Source organism: Gymnoscopelus microlampas, assembly GCF_963454915.1.
Source record: "Gymnoscopelus microlampas genome assembly, chromosome: 10".
Taxonomy (NCBI): domain Eukaryota; kingdom Metazoa; phylum Chordata; class Actinopteri; order Myctophiformes; family Myctophidae; genus Gymnoscopelus; species Gymnoscopelus microlampas.
The window spans coordinates 46,661,297-46,689,193 of record NC_139947.1 but is presented as its reverse complement, the minus strand read 5'-3'; the positions used below and the strand labels follow the sequence as shown (position 1 = coordinate 46,689,193).

Sequence of the window (27,897 nt, the reverse complement as noted above, 5' to 3'; positions counted from 1 at the left end):
ACTTCCACTCTTACACCCACACACACTTAAACCCTTTTCAACTAATATTTCTTTTTCTCTATCATTCATACTGTGTATCTATTGTTGCATTATTTGTGTTGCTAAATAATGTATTACTTTGTATTTTTTTTTGTTCAGTGAGGTGAGATTAACTTTATAAACCCCACAGGGTTTTCTAAATCTCACCTGCACATCCCAACACAATATTATGCTGTTGTTACAAAATTGTTGTTTTTAAATGTGTAAAAAACTGAAACATCCCCCCTCCCCCCCTGGGGCTGTAACTTTATGGGCTGTACACTAGCAGCTAGCTGTGACTAGCTGCTAGCACATATTTCACAGTTAATCACTTGCATTCAACCGTTGTCAGATAGTGCCACCTCAGTGTTATGCCATTACACTGGAAACTATAGGACTGTCCATATTAATAAAACCGTTTGGCACGTTTGCTTTGACTTTTTTTCCGTTGACTTCACACAATGTATTTCACAGCCCTTCACAGAGGTTTTCGTTCACGTTACTTTCTCTAGTCTTGATCTAGTCTGTGAGTCCAACCCATACAACAACATCACTGTGACGTAGCCTAGAGATGGGAACTCGAGTTTGAGGCGAACCTCGACTTAATTGTGACTGTCACTGTATAAATTGAATATTAAACCGGTGATATCTAAATTACCATCTTATCTTATCTTAAAGATAGGCTACTACAGATTTTTTAAAGCATATTATATACATGTTACACATGCCATTGTACTGTAACGTGTAATACTGCTTTGGTTGATATAGATAGATAGATAATACAGGGATAGATAAACTGATCTGCCTCCACCGCGGACATCTGGTGCCCAGTGGCATTATGTTTTCAGATTGTCCATATATCCATCCGTCTGTCCGTCCGTCCGTCCGTCCGTCCGTCCGTCCGTCCGTCCGTCCGTCCCGATGTGATATCCCCGGAAAGCCTTGAGGGAATTTCATGACATTTAGCACAAATGTCCACTTGGACTCAAGAATGAACTGATTGGAAGTAGGTGGCCAAAGAAGGTCAAAGTTACTGTCAAGAGAGTCATAAATCATCAGTACCATAACTTCTTTCAAAGTCTTCACTACTAAAATATCAGTCTGGACCGGCACTGCTGAAGGTTGGTGGAGGCATAAAGTTGTGATGCAGTATAATATATATATATATTTCTTAGCATAGTTTTCTTCAAAAGCACTTTCACTTCTGCCAAAGGGACATCGCAGATAAAGTTTTAAAAGTTTAACCATATAGCCATAGAAACACTATATCCCCCACAGCATCCTTGGCTCCTAATCGCTGCAGCCCAAGACTTACACTGCCCTGGGTAGGCCACCCAGCTTGGCGGAGGTATGCGGAGTGCTCCTTTCTAGTTGCACTTGTTGCGTGTTTACAATTATTCTAAGAAACCACTTGCGCAACTGCCTGCTTTGGCCCAACTTCTTACTGTTCCAGAGAAAGTGGCCCTCGGGCTCTGTGTTAATTAGAACTTGTCAAGATGTGCTCTTGTGAAATGTCCTTTTTTAACAAAACAAACACAGTCCTCAAAGTGGATCAAGAAGTGAAAGAACAGAAAAGGAACTGAGTTATTTTTGTGTTCACATTCATTTCATTGAGACTCAGAAGTTCTCTTTCTGGTCAACTTCAGCTCTGATGAGGCCTCTGTCCACTTTCTGTTCACACTATTCATTGTTCGTCTACAGCAAGCCTAGAGGGCTCAAATACAATGTCAAAGTGAACCTGCAGCACTTTGTCTTCACAAGTTCCAGAGAAAGTGGCCCTCGGGCTCTGTGTTAATTAGAACTTGTCAAGATGTGCTCTTGTGAAATGTCCTTTTTTAACTAAACAAACACAGTCCTCTGTGAAACGCAGTTTCTGACTGCTCCGGAGAAAGTGGCGCTTCAAGCTGTGTGTTCATTAGAACTGTGTGCTCTTTTGAAATATTAGACTTCTGATTTCACACATTATTGTACTGTATGTGTACTGTATGTGTACAGTAGAGGTTAGAATGGTAAAAGAATGAATGGAAAGGTGTTTATCAGGAAATGTGGTGTTATCATCCAGTTGACTAATAATATATAATATATACAGTAGGTGTACATACATACATACATACATACATACATACATACATACATATATATATATATATATATATATATATATATATATATATATATATATATATATATATATATATATATATATATAATTATAATTATAAAATATATAATTATTATTATTATGTTTGTATTTATGTATTTATTATTATTTACGATATGGCTGCAAGTATGTTTTCACCTCTATGTTTTTAATAGTTTGACAAGTCCAAAGAAATGCTTTTCTTTCTGGATTGTGTAACCTAATAAAATCTGTGTTTCAGGCGTTGTTAGCTGTTCTCCTTAAATAATTTATATTTCCCATCAGTAGTTACGAAAGGGGCTTGTTATAATGAATATCAAAATGAAATATTGTTCATTTTGATATTCATAATAAAAAAAGCCCCTTTCATATGGACATTTCCCATCAGTGCAGTGTTGTTTTTAGACACTTTGATTATCAAACTCTAGTTCAGTGGTTCTCAACTTTTCTGGATCAGGGCCCACTTGAAAATCATGAAAGCGTTCTTGACATGTGCATTTTTAGAGCATGTTTATTTTAATGATCAGCGTTTGGAGTCCCCCGTCAGCCCCCAAGCTTGGTGCCATGGGCTAGAGAGAGAGAGAGAGAGAGAGAGAGAGAGAGAGAGAGAGAGAGAGAGAGAGAGAGAGAGAGAGAGAGAGAGAGAGAGAGAGAGAGAGAGAGAGAGAGAGAGAGGCAGAAACATAGCATGCTCTGCTACATTGATCACAGCAGCAGTATAGCAGCAGCATCCTCAGCAGCAGCAGTGATTTAACCATTAGAATCACATTTCCTTTCAGTTTGTGTCCCCCTGATAATATAGTCTGTACTTCTACACTGGGTCATTAACACTGGGAAACACAATCTTCTCTGCTATCCTGAATGCAATCTGATGTAGGGCCAAGGCACCCGCCAAACATCATCAGACGGCATGGCAGGGTGCATTATAGCCTATATGTGTGACTGTGTGGGTGACACACATGGGTCTGATGTTGAGTCAGAAATGGCATTGGCTACTTTACGTCAGTGGTTCTCAGAGTGGGGTCCGGGGACCCCCAAGGGTCCTTGAGGGGGTTCCAGGGGGTCCCACTCCCCTGCAAAATGAGTTAATATTTAGGCTAGTTTAATAATTAGTTTCCCACTCTAACCCTATAAAATCTTTGAAACATCTTGGACATTTTTGAATGATTTTGAAAATAATTAACAAAATCTTCTATTATGGTCCCTGGCACAACATATATTCAGATGGGGGTCTGTGGCCAAATTCATCAATTTGGGGTCCTTGGCATGAAAGTCTTTGAGAACGTGTACTTTATGTACGTGTATAGCTACTAGTTTTAGGGAAATACATACATGCATGACACGAAAAGAGTCTGATTTAAAAGTTATAAATTGTTCAGATTAACATTGCATCAAATTGAAAAATGTGTACTATGCAACTTTGACAAACGTTACATATAATCCTTCTGGTTAGGTTTTATGTTTCCATGGTCAATATCAATGGACTATATTGCAAGCATTAGAACAGTCTAATGAATGTCTGTGCATCACCGTTCAAGGTTCAAAGCCAAGCACGCCTCCTGCCGACTGCCGTGCCAAATATAAAAGCGCCACGGCTTGATCCGTGCGATTCAGAGCGGCTTAATTCCTCCCACCACCACTCACCCCTTTACGCACGGGCTTTCCTCGTCTCCATCCATTCACGCAAGTGAAATCTGATCAATGTGCACAGAACTTAAACAAGCGTATATGCTGTTGTTTCCATTCATGGTTTTATATCCACGCAAAACACTATGGATATAAACTTCACTTTCTCCGAGAGCGACTTGGCGGGTTTGAGCGCCCTGACGCAGAGACTCTTTGGCCATGGAAACGACTCTCTCTCGTCCTTTGACAACAACGGAACGGCCCGGTCGTTATCGGAGGAGGAGGACCTGGACGTGAACACGGACGTTTACTCCAAAGTAGTGGTCACCCTCATCTACATCGTCCTGTTCTCCATCGGCAGTCTGGGCAACTCCATCACCCTGTACACTCTTCTCACCAAGAAGTCCCTCCAGAACCTCCAGAGCACCGTCCACTACCACCTGGCGAGCCTCGCCATCTCCGACCTGCTGATCCTGGTGCTCTCCATGCCCATCGAGCTCTACAACTTCATCTGGTTCCACCACCCCTGGGTGTTCGGGGACGCCGTGTGCCGAGGCTACTACTTCCTCCGCGACGGCTGCTCGTACGCCACGGCGCTCAACATCACAAGCCTGAGCGTGGAGCGCTACATGGCCATCTGCCACCCGTTCAAGGCGAAGAGCATCATGTCCCGCAGCCGCACCAAGAAGCTGATCAGCGCCATGTGGCTGGCGTCCTTCAGCCTGGCCAGCCCCATGCTCTTCACCATGGGCCAGAAAGTCAAGAACGGGGAGATCATCTGCACCCCCACCGTCTCCCCTGTCACCATGAAGACGGTGCTCCAGGTGAGTGTTTATTATTAGTGCGTAAAATGAGCTTTATTTAACGCATGGGTTCATGCCTTTTTATTGTGTCATGCCTGTGCTGTGGTTTTTGCTCAGCATAGCTCTTGTACCTGTTGAATTTCACTGACAATTTGCATTATATGATTTTAAATCTAATTCTTCATGTAGAGTAGAGCGCTAACTTCGGCACTAGCCTACAAACCACTTACTGTAGGAGACAGGTGCTCTCAGAGTTATTATGAAATCTGGTCGGTGTGTGCGTGTGTGTGTGTGTGTGTGTGTGTGTGTGTGTGTGCCTGTGTGTGTGTGTGTGTGTGTGTGTGTGTGTGTGTGTGTGTGTGTGTGTGTGTGTGTGTGTGTGTGTGTGTGTGTGTGTGCGTGCGTGCGTGCGTGTGTGTGTTAGCCTTGATACAAGGCTGTCATATTGATCCAAAAGCTGTGTGTGTGTGTGTGTGTGTGTGTGTGTGTGTGTGTGTGTGTGTGTGCGCACGAGCGCGTGTGTGTGTTGGGTGGGGTGGGGTGGGGTGGGGGGTTAGCTAAGGGATTTGTGAGAAATACCACAGAGATATGTGCAAAAACTCAGTCCTTAGGCATATATGATTTGGCCAGGAAACCGGAGGGTGGCCGGATTGTATGTAGTGTGGCCTAGTAGCTGAAGAGGTTCACCTCTCCCCTGACCACTGCTGATGTGCCCTTAGTTATGACTTATGAGCAAGGCACTGAACACCTAACTACTACTCCACCATCTCTCCACATTTCATGTCTATGTTTAGGGTGTGTGTAAAAGCTGAGTGAAAAGGGAATTTGGGAATCTGCACACATGCTGTACACATGCACACTGTTAAGCACTTAAACCCTATATAGTTAATTGATGAGTCCCACAGGGGTCTATACCAGCCCCCCTCCTTTCCCCCCTACTCTAAATCTCTTCACTGAAAATAGCCAATTTACAAGCTCACAGCGAGTAGCAGCATGAAAGAATTCTGAGCTTGTAGATCTGCTATTTTCGCAGAATGTTCACCCCAGACACTATGCGTTTAAAACCGTGTGCCTCTGTATATATTATGTGAATACTTGCATATTAATCTGAGTTCCCAGAAGTTTTCACACATACACACGCACGCACGCACGCACGCACGCACGCACACACGCACGCACACACGTCCACACGTCCACATACACACGCTTTACACAAAGAGCTTTGGGTGCTCAGTTATATTAAACAGCCTCTCTCGGGTCTCCAACAGCAACAGGCTATTACTCTCCAATGGTGCTTCTCTACAGATCATACAAACAGCAATCTGTTCCCCTCTCTTGGGTTTCTGTGGTTGAATTTCAGGGTTGTTGATACGTTATTACTCAAGTTTGTGCACTTAGAAGAATCAGAAGCCTGCACTCGGCAGACAATGACACGGACACACGGACAGTTATTAAATGAGATTTTTTTACATTGTAAAATCCAGAGTGTCAGTTTAACTCTTGAAGCGTAAAAATCTATCCATAGGGTCTGCACTGCCAGTGTATTGTATGTTGAGTGCAAGTGATTGCCTCTTATCAGTGGTGAGAGTGGGTATAGAGAGAAGAGGGGTTGTGGTTCTAAAATCTGTGAAACGTCTGCTTGTTTTTACAGGAAATGCACTTAAGACGTCTGGTGATTAGTAGTTTCGTTCCCTACCTATGTTGAATGCACTTATTGTAAGTCGCTTTGGATAAAAGCGTCTGCTAAATGACTGTAATGTAAGGCCCTATCTTGCGTAATCCTCAAATAGCTGATCTACAAGCGCACAGCGTGTCGATGTAGATCGGCTAGTTGAACTATTTTAAAATGTTTTTAGAAATATAAAATATGGCTTTAGGTATAAGGGGTAAGGCGGCATATTAAAATATGTTTTGCATCATGGCTACGAGCAGTGTGGCCACTTTCTTTTTTTAAAGTCTTCTGCACCGTGGTCAACACCTCAGCAATATTGGTTTGTGCCCTTTTTTGCTCGTTGGTTTGGCGGTACAGTGCAGTACCTGCTCTCGTTCACGCTCATTTCCACTGATACCAATATGAGCTTTTTGTATTGATCCTCAGTCAACACCACAAAGAATGGCTATGTCACACCCTGTGTACTGAGTGTATGACTTTTTTGGTCACCACTGTTATTGTCTGCATCACCAGTCCTCATTTTCACTGTCTGTTCTATCTGTTCCTATACTCTCTTCTAGTGATGTAACGATTCACTCAACTCACGATTCGGTACCATTCATGCTACTGGGCTCACGATACGATTTTCTTTCACAATGTGCAATATAATGGGAGCTTGTAGATCTGCTATTTTCTGGCTTGTCAGGTCATACTGTCTAACGTACATTTTTGTGGTAGCTATCTGTCCATTACAGCGAAGTGTTATCATACTATAATTCTAGTAAGGGCGTAGTGAAGGGCGTAGTGAAGGGCGTAGTGGTGAGTAGGTGAAGCTACCCGGTTCTCCTCAGTGGCTGGAGCAATTGCTCTGATTTTGCACACAGCCATTGACCATTACCATCTGAACTTAACTGTGAAGCCCGTTTTTCAATTTCACCAAATCTCAGCTTCTTATTAGCGTTTTTGTGTCAAACACTGTCGCCATGGTTACGGGGCTGCCCAGCTATGGGACGAACTGCCTCCCGGGTTGCCAGATCATGTGCGCATATCCCCCCACGGATGCGTCGACCGGGTATGGTCTAGTAATTGTAATTGACTGTAAAGAGTCTGCAGTTAGACATGCCACTTCACCAGATCAGAAACATCTAAGAGGATTTATTCACTGCCATATAAACTGTATAGAGTGCACAGCTGCATTTATAACGTTACCGTGTTATGCCCGATTTATACTCCATGATTGTGTATGATTGTGTTGCAAGCCAAATAAAACCCCAGCCTGGCTCCAGCCCCTGAATCACTACGCCCATAAAAACAAGAAATAAATATGACTTGACAGTCATATTATTAGCAGCTGCATTCTGTATTGTGTGTGTGTGTGTGTGTGTGTGTGTGTGTGTGTGTGTGTGTGTGTGTGTGTGTGTGTGTGTGTGTGTGTGTGTGTGTGTGTGTGTGTGTGTGTGTGTGATTGTTTTCATAGACCTGATTACTTGTTTTTCGGATTGCTTGTTTCTCTCGCCAAACCTGGCAACATTGCGTGACAGAATCTGCGACGCTAAACGCTCTAATGTTTTTTTATATAAGTGGTGGCAACATTTTTTGACACCACACGGGTATTCCCAACAATAGCTAAGATTGAAGTCAGTGTGAACATGGCCAAATAATAACTTAATAGGCAAACTAGGTCTAATGAAGCACCCTAGCATTTAGGCTAACCCTCCTGCCTGAGGCTGCAGTAAAACGTGCACTGTCTGTGAATGAGGGGAGCGCAGCGGAGCACGGTTACTGCGGGGGGGCGGGCCGTCTCCCCATTCGTGTCGCCATTGGCTTAAAGGAGTGAAGGACAGCCAGGACAGCCAATGACACTTAGGTGTCACTCAGGTGTCGGACTAGTACCCAGCCTGTTTGTAGAGCAGCAGCTTTGCAGCTGCTAAAAACAATTCTGGCGATTCAGGGGTCTGGTGACATTGTTGAAGGCGGGTTTCTTCGGTTGAAAATCTAACCGGCCCCAAAAAAATTGAAAATTGCTCAGTGCAATTAATTATTGCTATTGCTACAGTATCTTTATACTGTCATGCTGGCTTATCTTCTGATTCTTAAAAATGAATACATGTTTTACATGTTGTCTAAAGCCCTATGAGACTTATGTTTTGCTTTTCTTTTGGCTTCTATTGTGAGGAGGACAAGAAAATCTGACATAATCCCCAGCAGCATACAGTTAAAACTTGGTGATTTTCTATCACTGGGATAGCAAGGTCTCAGCACAGAACACATTGGGAAGTCGTCACAATAGAACAAGAGGATTCATGTAAAAGTTTGGCAAAGTGCCCCTTGGATATCCTGCTGTGTTTTGCACCTCTGTGTGTCTAACTGTCTATAATGGTAGGGCTGAGGTCTCTAGTCTGCTATTGCTATCATACCTGGATCAGAGGTCGCGTTAGGATTTTAAACTGCCGGTCGTAATGTCCAGAATAATTAAAATGTATCAGTCATAATATGACAAAAATAACGGTCATACATTATTTTGTATGCATTAATGACAAGCAGGTGCGTAAATGCAGCCTAACACAGCATTATATTTTGGATTGAACTAGGCTATTTGAACATAAATAAGTAATATACACATTTATTTTACAAGTTCATCTTGCGCAAATACATTAAGCTACATTACCATTTTTTGTGCATTGAGCGTATGCTGCTTGCATAATGGTTTCTTCTCAATATTCAATTGCATTTGAACACGTTTTCTAATCAAAGGGCTCTGCACAAAAATGGGCATTTCAGATTAATCCTTCATAACGTGGCTCAGCCGACCTGTTAAGGCAATAAATTATAGGCTACCCACTGGTTATACTGTAGCTAATAGGCAGTGGGTGCCGTCTGTGCATCTGGTTGGGACAACTTTGGGAAAGTTGATTGATTAATTAATTCAGTTCATTATTTGTGGGGATTTTGTAGTCTCCTAATAAAGATTTTCAGTTCAAGTGGTAACGTTTTAATGTGTCCACCTTTAGGTTTAGGTGTTGTGTTTCACCTGGCTGGTTGCGACCGTCGCAGTGCGGATAGCTGTTGTGAAGAGTTTTTAGGCATCCATGTTGAATGTTTCATCTTCACATGTGTGTGCATTGTTGTTAATTTGTGGTAAGACAACTTGCCATCTTTACTCAAAAGTGCCCTCGTGTTTGAAAGGGTCTGTGGCGTATTCTAACTCGTAATGATACAACTTGTTTTGACTGTTCAATACACAACTTTATAATCTGACCGCTGGCGATCTGTCATTTCAACTGCCAACAACTTTGCAGCAACAACAACTCTCTTCTTCCAGTCTTGCCTTCACTATAAAGTGTCTCCCGTTTACCCTCCAATGCAGCACATTTTACACAGGTTATTATTAACAGGAAATAGGTGTAACTTGTGTGTGTTTGTGTTCGTGGGAGAGAGAGAGAGCTTGCGAATCAGAGGATTTAAAATGTGCCTGATGTGTGGTGATAATTATTATAATGAACTGCCGTGTCATTGTCAACCGGTCAGGATGTCCGGAGAGATTTATATTTTCCGGTCTTTGTCATAAAAAAATCTATCAACACCGGCAACTACCGGACTAACGCGACCTCTGACCTGGATAGAGGAAAGTCAAGGACAGCACAAGGCTGTGGATGGCACATACAGCGCGTCCTATGGCTTGAACACTGCATGGCTAGAGAACTGAATGGGGACAAAAGTGCTACCGGAAGGACATTGTGTGATTTTCACACATATAAAAAGCTGGGAGGTGAACAGGTATCGTGTAATTGCCATACATAAAAATCTTTCATTGCTGCTCAGTTTTCCCTCTATCTAGCAATAATGTTTCAAAAGTGTCTAGGTAGGTGCATGCACATACAGCACATGTGTTTGTGTCTGCGTGCAAGTCTATGCATAGTGTACTATGCATAGTGTCTATGCACAGTGTGCTTATACTGTATGTGTGTTTCTTACAAGCACACCCGCAAAACTTTGCATTCAAGATGTTTATAAGTTGACTGGTTCTAGAGGTATTCACAACAGTGAGTGACACTGAATTGCAGTGGGAGGGGGAGACAAGTGTAGGTCACAAGTATTGTGGTTGCTGTGTTGCACAGCTGGTAGAGCATGTCACTGACACAGCCTTTTGCCTATGGGTTCCATTGCCACTGGTACACATTAACTAAAAACACATGCACTCATGTTCAACACTTTGGCCTGTAGTTTGAGAGTGTTAAATGTTAATGTTTATCGGCAGCACAAGTAATGGGTTCGGAAGATTGACAAAGCAGTGGAACTGATGCAGCTGGTGCTAATGGACTATGAAAAAGGACAATGCTCGACAAAAACCCTGGCTTTTATTGCATTCTATTTTGCTATTTTATTATATGTATGTGCATCCAGTCTAGCGTTCCCCACATAAAGGAGAAGAGGATGTAATTTGTTTGCCGTTAGATATGGCCTTGTCAATTTCCTCTTTTTGAGAAAGCCTGAGAATGCAATAAGAGACTTTTAAAGCTAGCTCAATGTCTGCTGCCTGTTGAGACATTTGAGTCTAGCTTGGAACTATTCCACACGTTTTTCTTTTAAGTGACTATGGGTTGCCTCCAAGTGACGATTCGTTTGACAGCACTGAGTGGTGTAAATTAAATGTTTTGTGTTTTGTTTGTTTACACATTATCATTTCTAATAACATGTTGGATTCATCAGCCTGCTTGCAGTAACGCTGAGGATCCCCTAGGGGTCCTTTATATCAGATTGAAGACCACTGATACAAAGGTTTCTGCATGTATTCAATAAACAGATTTGCAAAAATCTGATCCTCTCATGCTGCCATGAGACTGGAGCAACCTCCGTGTTTTGCTTTTCCTCATTGTCTCTGTTGCTATGGCAGCATGATGACAGTAATGAATGGAAAAGCTACAATCGTTCAGGAATTCATCTCCAAATGAAATCTTCAAAGTGTGCAAGTGTGTACAAAGATAATGAGAGAGAAATGGGGTGTATCTAAGGGAGACAGCAAGAATAGAGAATGAAAGTGAGCAGGGTCAGAGAGAGGGATCTTGGTAGCGCACATTGAGAAAGAGGAAAAGAGGAAAAGAGAAAGGGAGAAGTGGGGAAGGATTCTATTGGCGGATGTCAGTTTCTCCATGGTTACTTGATATTGTCAAGGCAGACAGTGAATTCAAATGCAGAGACAGGCCATGGACACGTAGTAGAATGCTGAAGTAAAATAGTTTTAGAAAGTCAAAACTGAGGTACAAGCTTCTCTCGTATGAACTGAGGTACAAGCTTCATATATCTTAACGTACAGTAAGAAACATTTTATGTCGCAATATCAGGAATAGGGGTAAAACAATTAATTAATTGACTTAATTGACAAGCATTTGGCTAGTCTTTGCACAACAAATAGTACAGCTTGTTGCATTTGTGGCACCCCGTATGGGTACAACTTGTCGCATTTGTGGCACACCGTATGCAGAGAACTTAAAGTGCTTTTGAAGGTGTGCTCTATACAAAAAAGAGGTATGATGCACATCCTCTCAGTCCTTGAAACAACTGGTGCTGGACCAAAAAAGCTAATAGTAAAGAAATGAAATGTCCATACACAAACTCTAAGTAAGTAAATAAATGAAATAAAACATTTTTGTGTATGAATAAACACTTTAAAGCATATTGTTGAGCTTGGCATAATAACATGTAATTACATACGTAAGACATATACTGCATGGGAGTAAATGTGGGAGAAGTCCTACCTTTTACAGGACTATTTTGTGCTACAACTCTAGTACACTGCCTTTCATTACTTTTAGATTTTATTTTTAGACTAGGATCCATTCTTCTTCTTCTTCTTCTTCTTCTTCTTCTTCTTCTTCTTCTTCTTCTTCTTCTTCTTCTTCTTCTTCTTCTTCTTCTTCTTCTTCTTCTTCTTCTTCTTCTTCTTCTTCTTCTTCTTCTTCTTCTTCTTTGTGAACTGTAAAAGGTCTACAGTACTGGTACATAGAGTTAAAAATAATAGAGAGGGCACCCGAAATCTCCTCCCATCCACTTGCATTGAGTTGCTCACCCAGCGCATGGGCCTAAATCACCCCTTCTTCCGGGTTGTGAAATGTGGTGGGCGCGGCCTATTATGGGCCCAATTCGTCACTTCTGTGACGCATTTTGCGTCACAGAAGCGCGCAGCCCCGTGCGCAAGCTCGTACGCATGCTCGTGAGTCGAGCCCATTGGTCGAAACCGTTTTCGCTCGTTCATGTTGAGGCCCCTATGCTGCAGTACCATGAATGGCCAGCATGTCCATTTGGCTTCAATGAAACCACTGGGTTCTGGGGGCTTGTACTGGTACTGTATGTGTGCAATACTGCAGTACATTGGTGTTTTGCAATCGTTTTGAAGCCTATGCTAAAGGTATTTTATTTTCAAAACTCACTTTAACATGAAGAAGTTTGGTTTTCCAATGTTTCATTGTTCATCTCATTTATCTCAGCACCTGGGAGGCTGTTTCAAACCCAGAAGCACTAGATCACTTGTCCACACTTTCTTCACTTTACTGGCAGGCAACCCTTTGAGGTACTGGTTTGGGGTAAACCATTTTAATATAAATAGGTGAAGTTCAGTTTTAGGATAGGCAGCAGAGGCCTCTGCAGAAATGATGTAATTATTCAGCCGGGTGGCCACAATCCAGTGCAATATTCACAATTGGTAATCTGTGTACAATGTAATCTGATTACACCCTTTTGGATTGCTTTGCGTACATGAAAACAATGCAGCAATAATGTATTCCTACCTACATGCTGTAAAATAAATTGTGCTATTATTCTCAAAAACAATTAAATTGGAACATGTAATATTACATTAGTGTCAATAATGGCATAATTGAACTGAGCTTCCCCAAACATTGGTCCTCGAGGGGAAGTTGGATCATCAAACAGGACACACATGTGAATACAAATGTGAATACAGTCATAATATTGGAGATTATCATGTCTGCTTTTATAGCGACTGTCATTTTGTGGGGAGATTGCCATGTTAAATCACATACACAAACCAGTAGACACAATTATCAAACTCATAAAACCACATCATTGCTGTTATTGTGTCAACTAACATCCTGTCCTCGCTTGGCATTGCCAGACTGTGCACGTAGGATCACTCACATGTTCCCCGCTATATCAGTCTGGACTTCGGCCCATAGGCAGCGAGAATAGTGCCATTCAGTGTAACACCAACGGCGCCAGTTTGTACATAAAGCTTTTTCCAGAAAATGTATTTTCTGAAACTGGTAGTGCATACTCTTGTTTTTTGTTTAATTGTTGTTTTGTAACTGCACTTATAGCTGTATTTATTCTTCCAGCGTTAACATTACCTCTTGTTGCATTCGGGGCAGCCATTGTTATTTTGCAAGCTCCGCAGCCTGTATTTCATGTCACCATCTACATGAACCAGTCCACAACACGGCACGGCACGGACACACACACACACACACACACACACACACACACACACACACACACACACACACACACACACACACACACACACACACACACACACACACACACACACACACACACACACACACACACTCTCTAACTATTTGACATGCTGGCATTGGGATGCTGCACACAAGCACACCCAACATGCAGCCATTCATCATGCACATCTGGCCCTTGGTGAAATGGATGTCACAGCCCAATGCCTGCTAGCCCAGGAGTTGAGTTGACTGCTAAAGTAGTTTAACCACTTAAATCCCTATTCTAAAGAACGTTCACCAAAAATAGCAGATCTACAAGACACCTTGTGAGCTTGTAGATCACAGTTGCCACCCCAGCCCATAGGAATACATACAGTGTCCCTCCCCTGAACACAGGCTAATTGTGTTCATATGGACGCTTGACAAAGCCAGATGCACCACAGTAGATTCGAGCCCACAACCTCCGCGGTGGTGGGCATGGCACTTTACCACTGCACCACCCGAGCGCCTTCTTTCTTTCTTTTTAGGTTAATGCACTCAACTGTCCACAGTCCTCCTCTGAGACAGAGACCTAAAAAATGGTAACATCTTTTAATAAGCATTAGTGAGGAGCAAATATGAAGATGAGTTGAAAATGTGTGAAGTGGTCCTTCAAGATCATCAAGATGTTCCACACACAAAATAAAAGGATAAGTATTAAACCGTTGGACCGCTGTGTTGTGTAAGATAGCAAATAGTAATTTGATTTCATTCCTGGATGGTGGTTATTGTATTCATAAGGAAATGGAGATATGTGGCTTTATATTGATTTTACTAATATGATTATTATAGATGACTGCCTCCCTGCCTTCCTCCCTGCCTGCCTGACCTGAACATACCATGTGATGCTCTGTGTCCGGCCGTGGGAAAAATGTAAAGATAAGGGGGGCGGGGGGTGGGTGCGACACTGTGCGCACGTATACGTCGTACGTACATACGTGCTTGCGTGCGTGTGTGTGTGTGTGTATGTGTGCGCGAATGCCTTCCTTGCACTGGTCCTCACTTTTCTAGGGCCATTTTAGGTTTAGGTTCAGGTTGGGGTGAGGGAAAAGTGCAGCAGTGTGGGGGTCAGGAATGCAGTGTTTAGGGCTATAGGGGCTGGGGAATTAAAGAAATTGATGTACAGTAAGTGGACAGTTCTCAGAAGAACACTATATTAATACAAATGTGCGTGCGTACAGTATGTACGTGCATGCGTGCAAGAGACAGAATGACAGAGCATCTGTGTGGATGCATGCGCGGGCGCGCGCGCGTGCGTGCGTGCGTGCGTGTGTGTGTGTGTGTGTGTGTGTGTGTGTGTGTGTGTGTGTGTGTGTGTGTGTGTGTGTGTGTGTGTGTGTGTGTGTGTGTGTGCCTTTGTGTGCAAGAGACAGAGAAAGCATGTGAGTGTCTGTTCTTGTAAGAGAGAGCGACAGAGAGCACATCTCTCACTGTGTGTGTTTGTGTGTGTAACTAGCATGAGAACAGCTGTGTTTGCACATGGCCTGCATGTAGATGGGTGAGAGCATAATGTTTCTTACGTGCATATGTGGGGAGAAGATATTGTTTTTGTCTTCATGTTTATTTTATATTTCACTGCGCCTCTCTCTCTCTCTCTCTCTCTCTTCTTGCGTAGCGATGTTTACCTGCTTCCCTGCATTGCTGCTTTTGGACACATCAATAAATCCTTTCTCACCTGCTGTCTCAGTTGTTGTGTCTCTGCTGGCTCTCCCCAGAAGGAGCATCTGCCCTGACATGACTCCTCTCCCCCGCAAACAGAGAGGCTTTTTTTATTTTAGCGGAAAGCTGTGGCCAATAAGGGGATTTTTGCCTAAACGTCAAGGAACGGGCTTGTGTCTGAATGTCCACTCTCTCTATCTCCCCTCCCTGGTTGAGCAAGGCTTGTTTCCCCATAATGTCCCAAGTGAGTTTCTTATTGGCCAATGATACATCTTGGTTTTAGTAGTCTCTGGTTTGACAGTGTGTGACGCAAGGTTTTTCTAGACTGACTTGTATCATCTCTGCCAAGTGGCATCGAATACATCGTCAAAACCCCTTTAGACCATAGCTGTAACCTGTAGCCTCCCATGTTCCTCTTCTGTCTCAAAGGAACTAGACCAGCGCAGAATTGGCAGAACAAACCCCCAGCTTTGGTTGCATCTTTACAGCAGCAGCGAGAAGCCCTATAGGGAACCAGAGTGAAAAATAGGGTTCTGTCTTGAGCACAATATCTCTAGCAGCAGGCCAGTGATTGAAGAGACCATGAGAGGAGAGAAGGAGAGAAAAGAGGGGCCCATTTACCATATTAACCGCTTAATCCCTATACTTCGTTGTATGACTAATAGCAGGTGTGTGTGTTTTCATTATGTCTCTGTGATTGAGTGTTTCTTCCTGTGTAGGGTTTACACTGCAGGTCAGATTCCTGAACATGAGTGATTGCTTCTGAACTGAACTGCACTGCCTGACAGAAACATCATGTAGCCTGCCATGCAGGGGTGTACAATGAATCATGCCATGCAGGGCAGAGGTTGTATTCAAACCAAGGACCACATCAAGTCTCCTTAAAGTGAAATAATGTGCTGCAGGTGCTTTAATTATTACCCCCTCCCTCTCATGGCCAAACTTGTGCTAATTATTGAGCAGGTGTACTATAGTGTTTGGTTTGGTTTGGACCATAGCTCATGATGAAGCAGTGGTTTTCTGCTCCAGATCCAGGGACACAGATTGCTACTAATTTAGTTTTCCATTCAACTCACATTTGCTTGGTGCTGCATCCACCAATTAGATAGCTAGAATGAAAGCTAGCTGTACACAGGGCCCTCTGGACTGGGATTGAGAACCCCTAGGCTAAACAATGTCAAACGATAATTATTATTATTATGCCTTATGGGAAGTAGTAGTGCCCCCCATTACCTCCCACAAGAGTTCACCGCAGTGATCTTCATCGTTGTTTATATTCAGCTCTATAAATAAACTCGGCTTGACTGATAATATCAGTCAAGCTGAGTTTATTTATCGAGCTTTTTTTTTTTTTTTTAAGCCAAAGTGCTGTACAATATCATCATGTAGATATCATTCCTATTATAAATGTGAGAAATATCTGTCTGTGTGTGTGTGCTCGCGTGTTTCTGCAGTTCACGTATCTCTACGGAAAAAAAGTAAAACAAAATAAAGTAAGACAGTCAAAGTCACATTTCACTAGTAAGAGACCCCACCTCTACTTAAGTTTAACAATTTATTGAAACATAATGAGATGAATGTGAAACGGGATGACAAGCCTAATATAGGGCAAGACTCAGGGTGGGGGCGTAGTCTCAGGAGCCATCGTTGCTCTACTCAGGGAGCGGTCTGTCGTCTCTGCTTCGTCACTGCCCCCTTGGATTCCTAGGTTGGTCTCACACACGTTGCGTGCAGCATGCGTCCGCCCCATAGACACCCATTAATTTGAGCATTCTCCAGCCTCAGTCCTGACCTTGCACTTTTGAAACTAGAGTAAATGGTGCCTTTGCTAATAAGATTAGAAAGTCTGAATTTGGCTGGGTCTCGGAAAAGAGCCATATGGTATGAGAAATCGAATGGGGATTTGCAAACAAGCGAGATAGCGAAAGTGCCACTAAAGTTCATTCTTATCTTGGTGATGAGTGTGGCTATTTCTGGCATCTTTTAGACTTGGTGCATCTGGCATCAGTGTCTCTTAACATTTATCAGTACCATTCTGCTTTATAGTTCCAGAGCACAGCGGAAAGAAAACCCTGTGTCTTGCATGATCTGTTCACAAATTAGTTTTGTGTGTCTGTATGTGCTATGTCCTTGTGTGTTGTTTTTAAGGACCGTTTAAAATGTGATTGCGTGTTCAGTTATGAATAAATATTGATGTTGTTGCATTGTACATCTGCCGCATGAAGGATCCTTTATTATACAGCTCAGAAATGAATAGCTATCATAAAATGTGTTGCGAAGATATGTTGTAATGTTACCAAACAAACAAATCTTGTCTCCAAGCAATTGCCTAGAGCACTAACACTTAAACAGTTATGACACAGTTGTCAATGACTCCTTCCCTTAATGACATGTTCATGTTAACACAATGTTTAACTGAGCTAAGTAACAAATAACAAGACCGTTAGAAAGAAAATAACTTCAGAAGATACACTACACTATATAATTTAAACAGTATAGACAGACAGACAGACAGACAGACAGACAGACAGACAGACAGACAGACAGATACATAGATATACTGTACATACATATACATACAGTACACACACACACACACACACACACACACACACACACACACACACACACACACACACACACACACACACACACACACACACACACACACACACACACACACACACACACACACACACACACACACACACACACATGACAGTGACAACAGTGATGTTGTTCTGTGTCAGAACAAGACAAGACAAGTCCTGACAACATCAGCAAACGTTTATAGAGGGTTTGTCATGAGCAGATGGCTATAAAGTCTTATGTCATTTGTTTAACCGCTCACAGTCTGAACACTCCATAGCAACCATGTGGAAATCTTCCATCACATGCCCAGTCCCCAAGAGCAGTAATCCCACCTACAATAATAATGACTACTGCCCCGTAGCTTTGACATCTCTGGTGATGAAAAGATTTGAAAGGCTAATTCTATCTTAGCTACAGAGAGGTGTTGATGATGCAGTGTTAACCCTGTTGCACCTACACATATCCCAAATCCCAAATCATTTGGCAGGAATGGTATTTGTGGATTTCTCAAGTGCATTGATTTAACACTGTGTAACGTCATCTGATGGAACATAGACTCCTTCAGATGAATGTCGACCTCCACCTCATACTTCTCATTCTCTCCTCCTTCCTCACAGATAGACACCAGACACAAATTGAACTGTCATTACAGCTCCAGCAGAATCATATAAAGATATTCATCGCACCAGTCCTGTTCACCCTGTAGTGTACACTGATTGTAGGAGTTCAGACCCTGAGATGCTGCTTATCAAGTACTCTGGCAACACAGTTGTCAGAGCTGTCAGAGTATAGGTTAAAAAAACAGACAAACGTGGAGCCATCAGTAGTTCAGAGGTAGTTGGTAGATACAGTGGCCAGTCAGCTTATCAATGTATTGAATCAATATGATATTTTGGACAAATTCCAGTCAGGCTTCCGTCAGAAGTACACAAACCCTCCACACTCAATACAACCTCATGCCCTTATAGGATGAGCGATACAGAGCCCCGCCTTGCACCAAAAGGACTTCAGATAGTGTACCTAATGTACCTCTATCTGACTGTTGAATGCTTAGACGTTATCACCCCCGATCCTGAACTGCCACCTTATTTTAATCTCCAGATGAGAGTATCTGTGTGTCGTGGCTGTGTTTGTTTGTGATTGTTGCTATCCACTGTATGATTGTTCCGAAATGAAAATAAGGTCATTTAAATTGAATCTAGCTTCTGTAGTTCTGTCAGAAGACTATAAGACGACAGTGAAGTACTGTAGTTTTCTGTCCGAAGAAAACAAGATGACAGTGAAGTACTGTAGTTTTCTGTCCGGAGAAAACAAGATGACAGTGAAGTACTGTAGTTTTCTGTCCGGAGAAAACAAGATGACAGTGAAGTACTGTATTTCTGAAGGCGACAAGATAACAGGGAAGTAATGTGGTTTGGTGTCAGGGGTCATCAGAATAGGAGATAGGGAGTGGGTCAATGGCACCACTTTGACACACATTTCGCCTTCCTGTTTTTAGTAATGCTGGATCTACACCACGCCCACAGTTTGCTTTTTTTGTGTGTGTGTGTGTGTGTGTGTGTGTGTGTGTGTGTGTGTGTGTGTGTGTGTGTGTGTGTGTGTGTGTGTGTGTGTGTGTGTGCGTGCGCGTGCGTGCGTGCGTGCGTGTGTATGTGTAGCTGGACCTCACAGATGCCGGGGCATGAATATAAAAAGTGAATGTACATTGTCAAATGATTAATCTCTTTTTAAATACCTATCCCAATTAAAATGATGTGATGTGCCAACAAAACATTTCTTGACTTGAATTGAACTTAAGGGGAGAAAGAGAGCAGCGGTGAGCAAACATTGCTGACATCATGTAACCATGGAAATGAAACATGAACAAAAAGGAAAAAGACCATGCGTCACCAGGACGTGGAATCTCTGAAGGACTCTCGGTGTGTTAAGAGTCTGTAGAGGAATTGTTGTTGTTGTCATGGACATGGCATTATTGTGCGGTGACATTACAGAGTACGGAGAGATGTTTCAGGATGACAACGTGTGGCTATACAGTTTGAACAACAGGAGGGGTTCTGGTAAACGTATGTGCACGTTGCCTTCTCTCATGTGTCACAGTCTCTGCAGCTACACAATGTTTCACTTTATGAAGAGGATAGCAAGCATTACTTTTATCATCAGTGTTAACTTACAGTACAGTCAGAGACAACAAGAAAGATGTGAGGAGAGGATAAAATACAATGCTATTTGGCTGTTTTGATAGCTGCACCCAGAGGCGTACGCTCATTGGGGCCAACGAGGCCATGGCCCGGTCTGTAAAACCCTGCTCCCCAGGGGGAAAAAAAATCAAAAAATCAACATAACAACATTAGCAGCCCCTCACCCTTTAAGTCGCCTTTGTTTTCAAATGGAGCTCATTTGCATTCGGCCGAATTGTTAATGAGTGGCCATTAGAAAACCAGTTTCGCCGTCAAACCGGTTCTCCATTGCGCAGAGACGAGCACCGCTCCATTCAGAAATGTAATAGAAGAACAGAAGAACAGAAGAATAGAAGAACCTTCGTCCTGAAACACACTGCCCCGCGTCTAAACCGGCGACCTCGGTCTGCGAAAAAAAATGGGGCAGTGTGTTTTGGGACGAGCGTTCCGTTTTCCACCCGGAATGGCTCGGTAATTCTCAATAGACTTATCAGCCGTTGTTGTGCGAACCCCCCCCCCCGCCCCCCCCCCTTAAGAATCTGGCCCAGTCAACGTTAGAACCCACCATACGCCAGTGGCTGCACCCTTTCCATTAATAAACCATTTGAAATCAAACATTAGTAGACACGAATGTAGAAATAACACCAAAACAATATGTAGGCTACACAGTTGCACCAATATTTTTTAAGTGCTGTACTGTAAGCTGAGCAGCATTGTTCTTATAGTGCACAGCTCCGGGAACGCACAGTTTTCTGAAAACCGTATGTTGCTATAATATCAGTGGTTCTCAAACTTTTTCATGTCATGGACCCCCAAAATGATATGTATTTGGTCGCGGACTCCTATCTGAAAATATTAAACCCCCCAGAAGCAAAGACTTGAGTTAAAAATGTTTGATTAAAAATTGTATATATTCATAGATTTGCACACATTTTCTAAATCTTTCAAAAATAGTCAGAATAAAAAAAAAATAGCCAAAGTATAGAATAATGGTTATACTGTAGCTAAAATATAAAATGACACAGATACGTTCCCGGATTGAATGGGTTAAACTGTGTCGGATGCATGGTTCAAACAAACAGACCAAAAATAGAAAAGTCTAGTCTGCACACTGGACCATACTACCATTAAATCTGTTGGATTACCACCAAGATTACCAGCTCAGTGGCCTTGTAGTTGGAGCGTCCGTCCTGAGACTGCGAGTTCGGGGTTCAATCCTCAGCCAAGTTATGCATTAGACTATAAAAATGGTACTGGATGTTCTTACGGCTTGGCACCAAAATGTTCAGCCATCTAGAACAGAGATTGTCTGTATACAAATCTAGGCTTTGTCCCCCACATGTTGTGTCTTTATCTGTCAGTAGATACAAACAGTGCAGTCGCACTGGGGCCCATGGGACCTACAGCGGCGTATTGGATGGAGAACGGACCCTTGTGAATGATTCAGATTCTTGTTCTTGTGTGTCAAAGTGCTATCCATGGTGCTGAATTCTGATCGTTTTGTCTTTGACCTCTCTACTTTGCCAATATACAATATCCTAAGTAATTCATTCGAGTTCCACTGTAAAATTCAACAGGATGTTATTGTCTCCGCCAGGCCGAAAGGCATGGCGAGAGAGTATGTTTTACCCTCCGTCCGTCCGTCCGTCCGTGTGTGTGTGTGTGTGTGTGTGTGTCCTGTCTGTGTGTTAACAGCTAATCTCCGGCACCGTTGGCCCGGTCGCTGCGAAACTGTGCACACCCACTCCCTGGATGCCAATTCAGAACCTCTGCCCCACATTTTTCACATGGGCCTGTTATAGCGCCACCAGGAGGCCGATTTGTGCAAAACCCATTTTTTCTCATTACACCTACAGCTTTTAACCAAACGTCATGCAAATCGGTACACAGTATCTCTATAGTCATGTGATCAACCCGGATCTGTCTGATTTCCCATATTGCATCCTCATTGGCTAAGGTTGGCTTCCAAAGTTTGCAGGATTGGTCCGTTTTGAACAAACTGCCTCCAATCATGAACGCAGCTTGCCATTTCCATAAAATTGCACACGCACATTCCCACTAGGCCGAGGAAGAAATGCCACTTGAACATTTTCAAATCAGCCTCATGGTGGCGCTATAACTGGCCGATTTGCATTTTTAACTATAACTGCACCGATCCGCGTGAAACTTTGCACGCACACTCCCTAGAGGCCAAGGAAAAACATTGGACTGCATTTTTCACATCTGCTTTTTACAGCGCCACCAGGAGGCCGATTTATGTAAAATACATTTTTGGAGATTATTCCTTCAGATTATGTCCAAAAAACACGCAAATTGGTACACTGCATCTCCATAGTCATGTGATTCTGATGGATCTGTCCGATATTTCATATTTCATCCTATTTGGCTTACAGTGGCTTCCAAAGTTTGCAGGATTGGTTAGTTTTAAACAAAATGCCTCAAAACATGAATGCAGTGTGCAATTTCCGTGAAAGTTTGCATGCAGATTCCCACTTGGCCGAGGAAGAAATGCCCCCCTTTTCACATTCACATTGGCCTTTATAGCGCCACCAGCAGGTCTAATTTAGCAAAACACATTTTTGGAACAAAATGCCTCAAATCATGAATGCAGTGTCATCCCATTGAAAGGCCTAAGAAGAAATGCCACCCTTTTCACATTGGCCTACTATAGCGCCACCAGGAGGCCACAATAACCTACCTGACCTGGCGGAGACCTGTGCTCCGAGGAGCACTTTTTCTAGTTAATATATATACACCTACTGTGTGTGTGTATATATATAACTAGAGTTTCGGGGGGCTACGCCCCCCTCAACCCCAGCCGCGCACGGGGCTTTGCGTTTGTTGGTCCCTCCGTGTCCCTGTGTCTGTATCCGTGTAGCTGCAGCACAGAGTGGGCAGTATAGATGGGGATTATGGCTGTTAGAGGCATGTACGCGCACGGGGCCCGCGTGGGCGTGTGTATATGGGGGTAGACAAATTGTCTAAGTAACATTTGCAAAAAGGGAAAAAAAAAAAAAATTGTAAGAAAGTGTAATGTAAAAGTTACAAAATGATGAAAAAATAAGTAGAAGAAATTATATTTTGTATGTTTCGCGGACCACCAGGGGGTCCGCGGACCCCCTGGTGGTCCGCGCGGAAATCGTGGGATGAAAATTTCCAAAAGGAAAAAAAAAAAAAAAAAAAAAAAAATATGAAGGTGGTTGCTTGTTTTTCTGAAAGCTGGCGAATGGCAGCCCTTTCTGCAAGATGGCGGCCGCCTGGTGTTGTTGTGAGTACGTGTATTTGGGGGGGGGGGGGGGGGGGCGGCGTGAAAGGGTTGATAAACACTGCTGTAATCGGAGCGAAATTATCTGAAATTACTACATGACCATAATGCAGCCTAACATGCGTTGCCTAACATGCGGGGGGGGGGGGGGGGGGGGGGGGGGCGGCGTGAAAGGGTTGATAAACACTGCTGTAATCGGAGCGAAATTATCTGAAATTACTACATGACCATAATGCAGCCTAACATGCGTTGCACGGGGCGGTCCTGCCATTACGTTAGTTACTGTAGTTGCTGTGGAGCTACATAGTTCTCCAGAAGACACACACAAACATACACCATCTACAATGGACGAACTGAGCAGCAATATAGACATTCACCACACGAACGTGCATTGTTGACAAAGTGATTGCACAGCCGCTGCAGGCATGACAACCAGGTTAGCGTTAGCGACATCATGGCAGCTATCACAGCGCCCTGTCCGTCGTGCTGCAACTGCCTGTGATGGCTACAGCAGTAACAGCAAGCTGTCTGCGATGCCATTGTCTGGAGACTGCTCTTAGCGTGACACGACCAATGAGAGTGAGCGCTGTAGTTGTTGCTAAGATACGGTGGCGTCTCTGCCCCATAGCTTGTAGATCTCTCACACATGATTGGCGTAGGCTGCGTTGCCAGGTCTGACTTTGTGTCTAAGCAATGGTCGGCTTATTTTTGCGCGCCTTTGGGCTCGTTTGCATTGTGCGCACGGCAGCGCTTGTTTAGCGTACGTCAGCGCGACGTGGCAACGGACGTGGCAACGTGAAAGGTGATTGGCTGGTGAAAAGAAACACCCGACGTTACACCAGAAATGGTGCCTGGAGAAAATGGTGACCAAAAAAAAAGTTTGGAAAAAAAGGAAAAAACCCCCGCAGCGGCTGCCTGCTGTTGTGGTGATGAGGTCGTGCGCACGGTAAACGGTACGAAGCTGCCTCCCCTTCCGTTTTGTCCGACATTTGGTGAGTAGAATTAATTATGTTGCGCGGTGGAAAAGGTGTAGTGAACAGTGAGATGTCCCCTACGCGAGGCGTAAATTCAGTGCGGCCGCCGTGGCGAGTCAGTAGGCGACATGTGGTCTGGCGGTGCGTTGTTTATCCGATAACAGAGCTGTGGGGTGTCGCCACCGAGGGTGCGGAAGTTGCTCGCCATTTATATAGTTAGATGTGAGTTACTGAGTGAGTGAGTGAGTGAGTGAGTGAGTGAGTGTGTGTGTGTGTGTGTGTGTGTGTGTGTGTGTGTGTGTGTGTGTGTGTGTGTGTGTGTGTGTGTGTGTGTGTGTGTGTGTGTGTGTGTGTGTGTGTGTGTGTGTGTGTGTGTGTGTGCGTGCGTGCGTGCGTGCGTGCGTGCGTGCGTGCGTGCGTGCGTCTGTGTGTGTGCGCGCACACTACCGAACTGGGGAGGGGGGCAGTCATAATAGCCTTTACTGAGGCCCAGCGTAACTCAGTTACGCCACTGAGCTGAAGGTAATCATATTAATTGTGTGTGAGCACGTGCGTGGATGCGTGCGTGTGTGTGTGTGTGTGTGTGTGTTTAATTTTGGTGTATCTGTGTGACAGCAGACATTCGGCTTCTTGTCTTCAGGCAGGACTAGCTACATTTACCCCCTTTAACCAAACCAAACGGGAAATATTTTGAGTGAGCCCTCAGTGTAACCACCTGGTCACCACCACATTGGCAAACTAAAATGTACCTGTTCCAAAAGAGAATCCCCTTGGCCGATGGTGGTATTAGGCTTCTGGGTTCATGGAGGGCTACCTTGCTATGCATACTGCGTGCATGCGTGCGTGCGTGCGTGCGCACACAAGCTCTGGTCGAGTATCACTCCATCTTTGTCTCGGTTCCACCAAAACAGACGTTTACCATAGCCAAGGGCGAGGTGACAATTGGCAGCACACTACCAGCTGATTATCTTCGTTGTTATGGCAGCGAGCATCACATTGACATCAAGAAGTGTTTGAACATAATTAGACAGCAAGAGGAACACTTTCCCATTAGGACGGCAATATGAGACACTGTCATGTGCGCCATTATCTCCTATCAGCAGATTTGAAAGCACTTGTCTTCAATTTCTTATCTAGCATATATCCAGTGCAATTGCTGCGAATTAGTGCACTGCGTCTTGTCCGATGTTTTGCCAATGGATAAATGTCTTGTAATCAAGGCATAAACTCCATATTCCCTTCATTTCATAAAGAACCACAGTAAAACACTGGTTGATTATCTCACAGCTGTCAATACAAGCTGTAGCATGTAGCTACAACACACAGGCATGAAGAGTAGATCTGTTGGCACTGGGCCAGACATCCAATGTCTCCTGTGGGAGTTGTCAAATTAATTTAGGTAGAGAGCTAAAGCACGTGGAGATGGTGGAGTGAGGTGTTGTGATATATCTCGGTGGACTGAGCCCACGGCGTGGAGTGGATGCCTCCTGTTTCCTGTTTGAGAAGTTTAGTAAACTGGTTACTTCTCATAAAACCTGATCCTCTGGGTGACAAAGACAGACTCTGTGCCAAGGGGAGATTTAGGAGAAGGGGAATGGCACAATGAGTCAACCATGCGCGCGCACGCGTGTGTGTGTGTGTGTGTGTGTATGTGTGTGTGTGTGTGTGGGTGGGCATTGTGTACAAGAATATGTCTGTGAGAGAGTGTGTCTTAAAGTCCAGTTGCAAAAGTTTTTTTGTGACCTTTATTGTGATATTTCCTAGTAAAACCGAATCATAGTCTCAGCCGATCCCGTCCTCTCGGCTATGGGATCTAAGGATCTAAATGCAATAACGATCCAAATCCTCACACACCACGAGGCAGAGAGAGAGAGAGGTAGTGCCAAAGCATACTGCAATGCCTATATCTCATCTCACCTATGTACGTCATATGCGCTGGAGGGGGGGTCAGAGTGGTCAGACTGTCCCCCGGCTATTTAGTGATCTACCTGTCGATCTCCGGCGACAACTGGTCTAGCCGTTCCCATTGTGTTGTGCAGCTCGCCTCTCAACGCAATGACTGTTCTGTTTAATGGCTACGTGCAATTGCTCTCTCACTGCGATCAACTAGGTGCCAGACAAGCTAATACACAAATCTCTTTCTATGCAGGCTGTAACTGTATGTGTGAAAGCAAGGGGCAGATGCCCTCGGGGGCTCGGGCTGCAAGAATTAAGTGCTGCAATGATTAGACTGCCTTACCTTGGATCAGATTATTGCAGAACAAAGTTTTACTGCTGTCAATTTATTGAGAGCACAAAGCGCATCTCTGGTGCGCACTGTGGCGAGCGCGATCATGGATGGTGGTGAAAACATGCAATTTAATGTCATTGTAGGCTGATACAGGCTAGATTGCATTATGGCATATAACTGACATCTAGCCTACTGTTAAAACAGCATTTTAGGTTTGCCGGATCCATGGGTTGGGTCTGAAATATCGGAACCAATTTCACATCATTTTGGACCCGTGAAGAGCTCTAGTGTAGGCTAGGCTATGATATATCTAAAATGTTCATTGTTTATTCTGACTTCCTTCTGCCTTCCTTATTCCTAAGTGCTTTGTTTATTGAAATGCAATGTTTATATAACCTGACTCCGCCAGATGGAAGAAGCTTGCTTCAGTTCACACTTGTTTCACAACCATCTGGTATCTCGGTAGCCCAACCGCTGAAGAGGGCGGTCCCTTTTTTCAAGCTACTTGGCAGGTGATTGGGTGGGACCGTCTGTCTATCACTGTCTGGGCGTATTGACGTGTCTACATGACGTATAGTTGTGTAGTTGTTTTTATACTATTCAACCATGATGAATAGTGAAAGAACTACAGCAACGCTTCTCGATGGCGTCACACCCGGTCTCGCCAAGATCCCGCCCGTAGCTGCCGCTGATTGGTTCGACTGGGCACGTGTGTGCGTGTGTGAAAGAGAGAGAGAGAGCGAGAGAGTCAGACAGACTGACAGACAGACAGACAGAGACAGACAGACAACCGAGCAGAGCAGACCATTTTAAATGTGTCCTATTTCCAGTGATAATGATAATTATCCAGCCACGATGTCCGGAGGAAACCATATTTTACGGTATTTTACACAAAACGGCCAAAACAGTAATTACCTGCCCTTTGGTACAGCCATGTCCATGCCAATAAAGACCAAAAGAGACCCCAATAGATAGTGTCAATGGTCATTTTTACCTTCTAGATCTCAGCTGACCTCAAATAATTAAACATGACATACCATCAGAGAAGACCAGTCAGCTGTGTGTGGAAGATGAGATGCGATAAGATTTATTAGATGAGATTAGATTCATTGATTCCGGGGGGGGGGGGGGGATTCAGGGATAACAGGGATAACTCAGGCAGCAGGGGCGGCCATAGCAGGGGCGGCCATAGCTGAATGGTTAGTGAACCCGCCTAGGGAGCCAGAGGCCCTGGTTGCCCAGGTTCGATTC

At 43.8% G+C, this 27,897-nt stretch overlaps 1 protein-coding gene across 1 annotated transcript in view; it reads left to right on the top strand.

Moving 5' to 3' along the window:
- Window positions 1-3,853: 3,853 nt before the first annotated feature.
- ntsr1 (neurotensin receptor 1 (high affinity)) overlaps window positions 3,854-27,897 on the top strand; it is a 53,640-nt gene continuing 29,596 nt past the window's right edge. Inside the window, exon 1 of the mRNA XM_084068435.1 lies at window positions 3,854-4,608. Coding sequence (XP_083924561.1) covers window positions 3,931-4,608 — 678 coding nt within the window. The 5' untranslated portion in view covers window positions 3,854-3,930. The remainder of the gene's footprint in view (window positions 4,609-27,897) is intronic.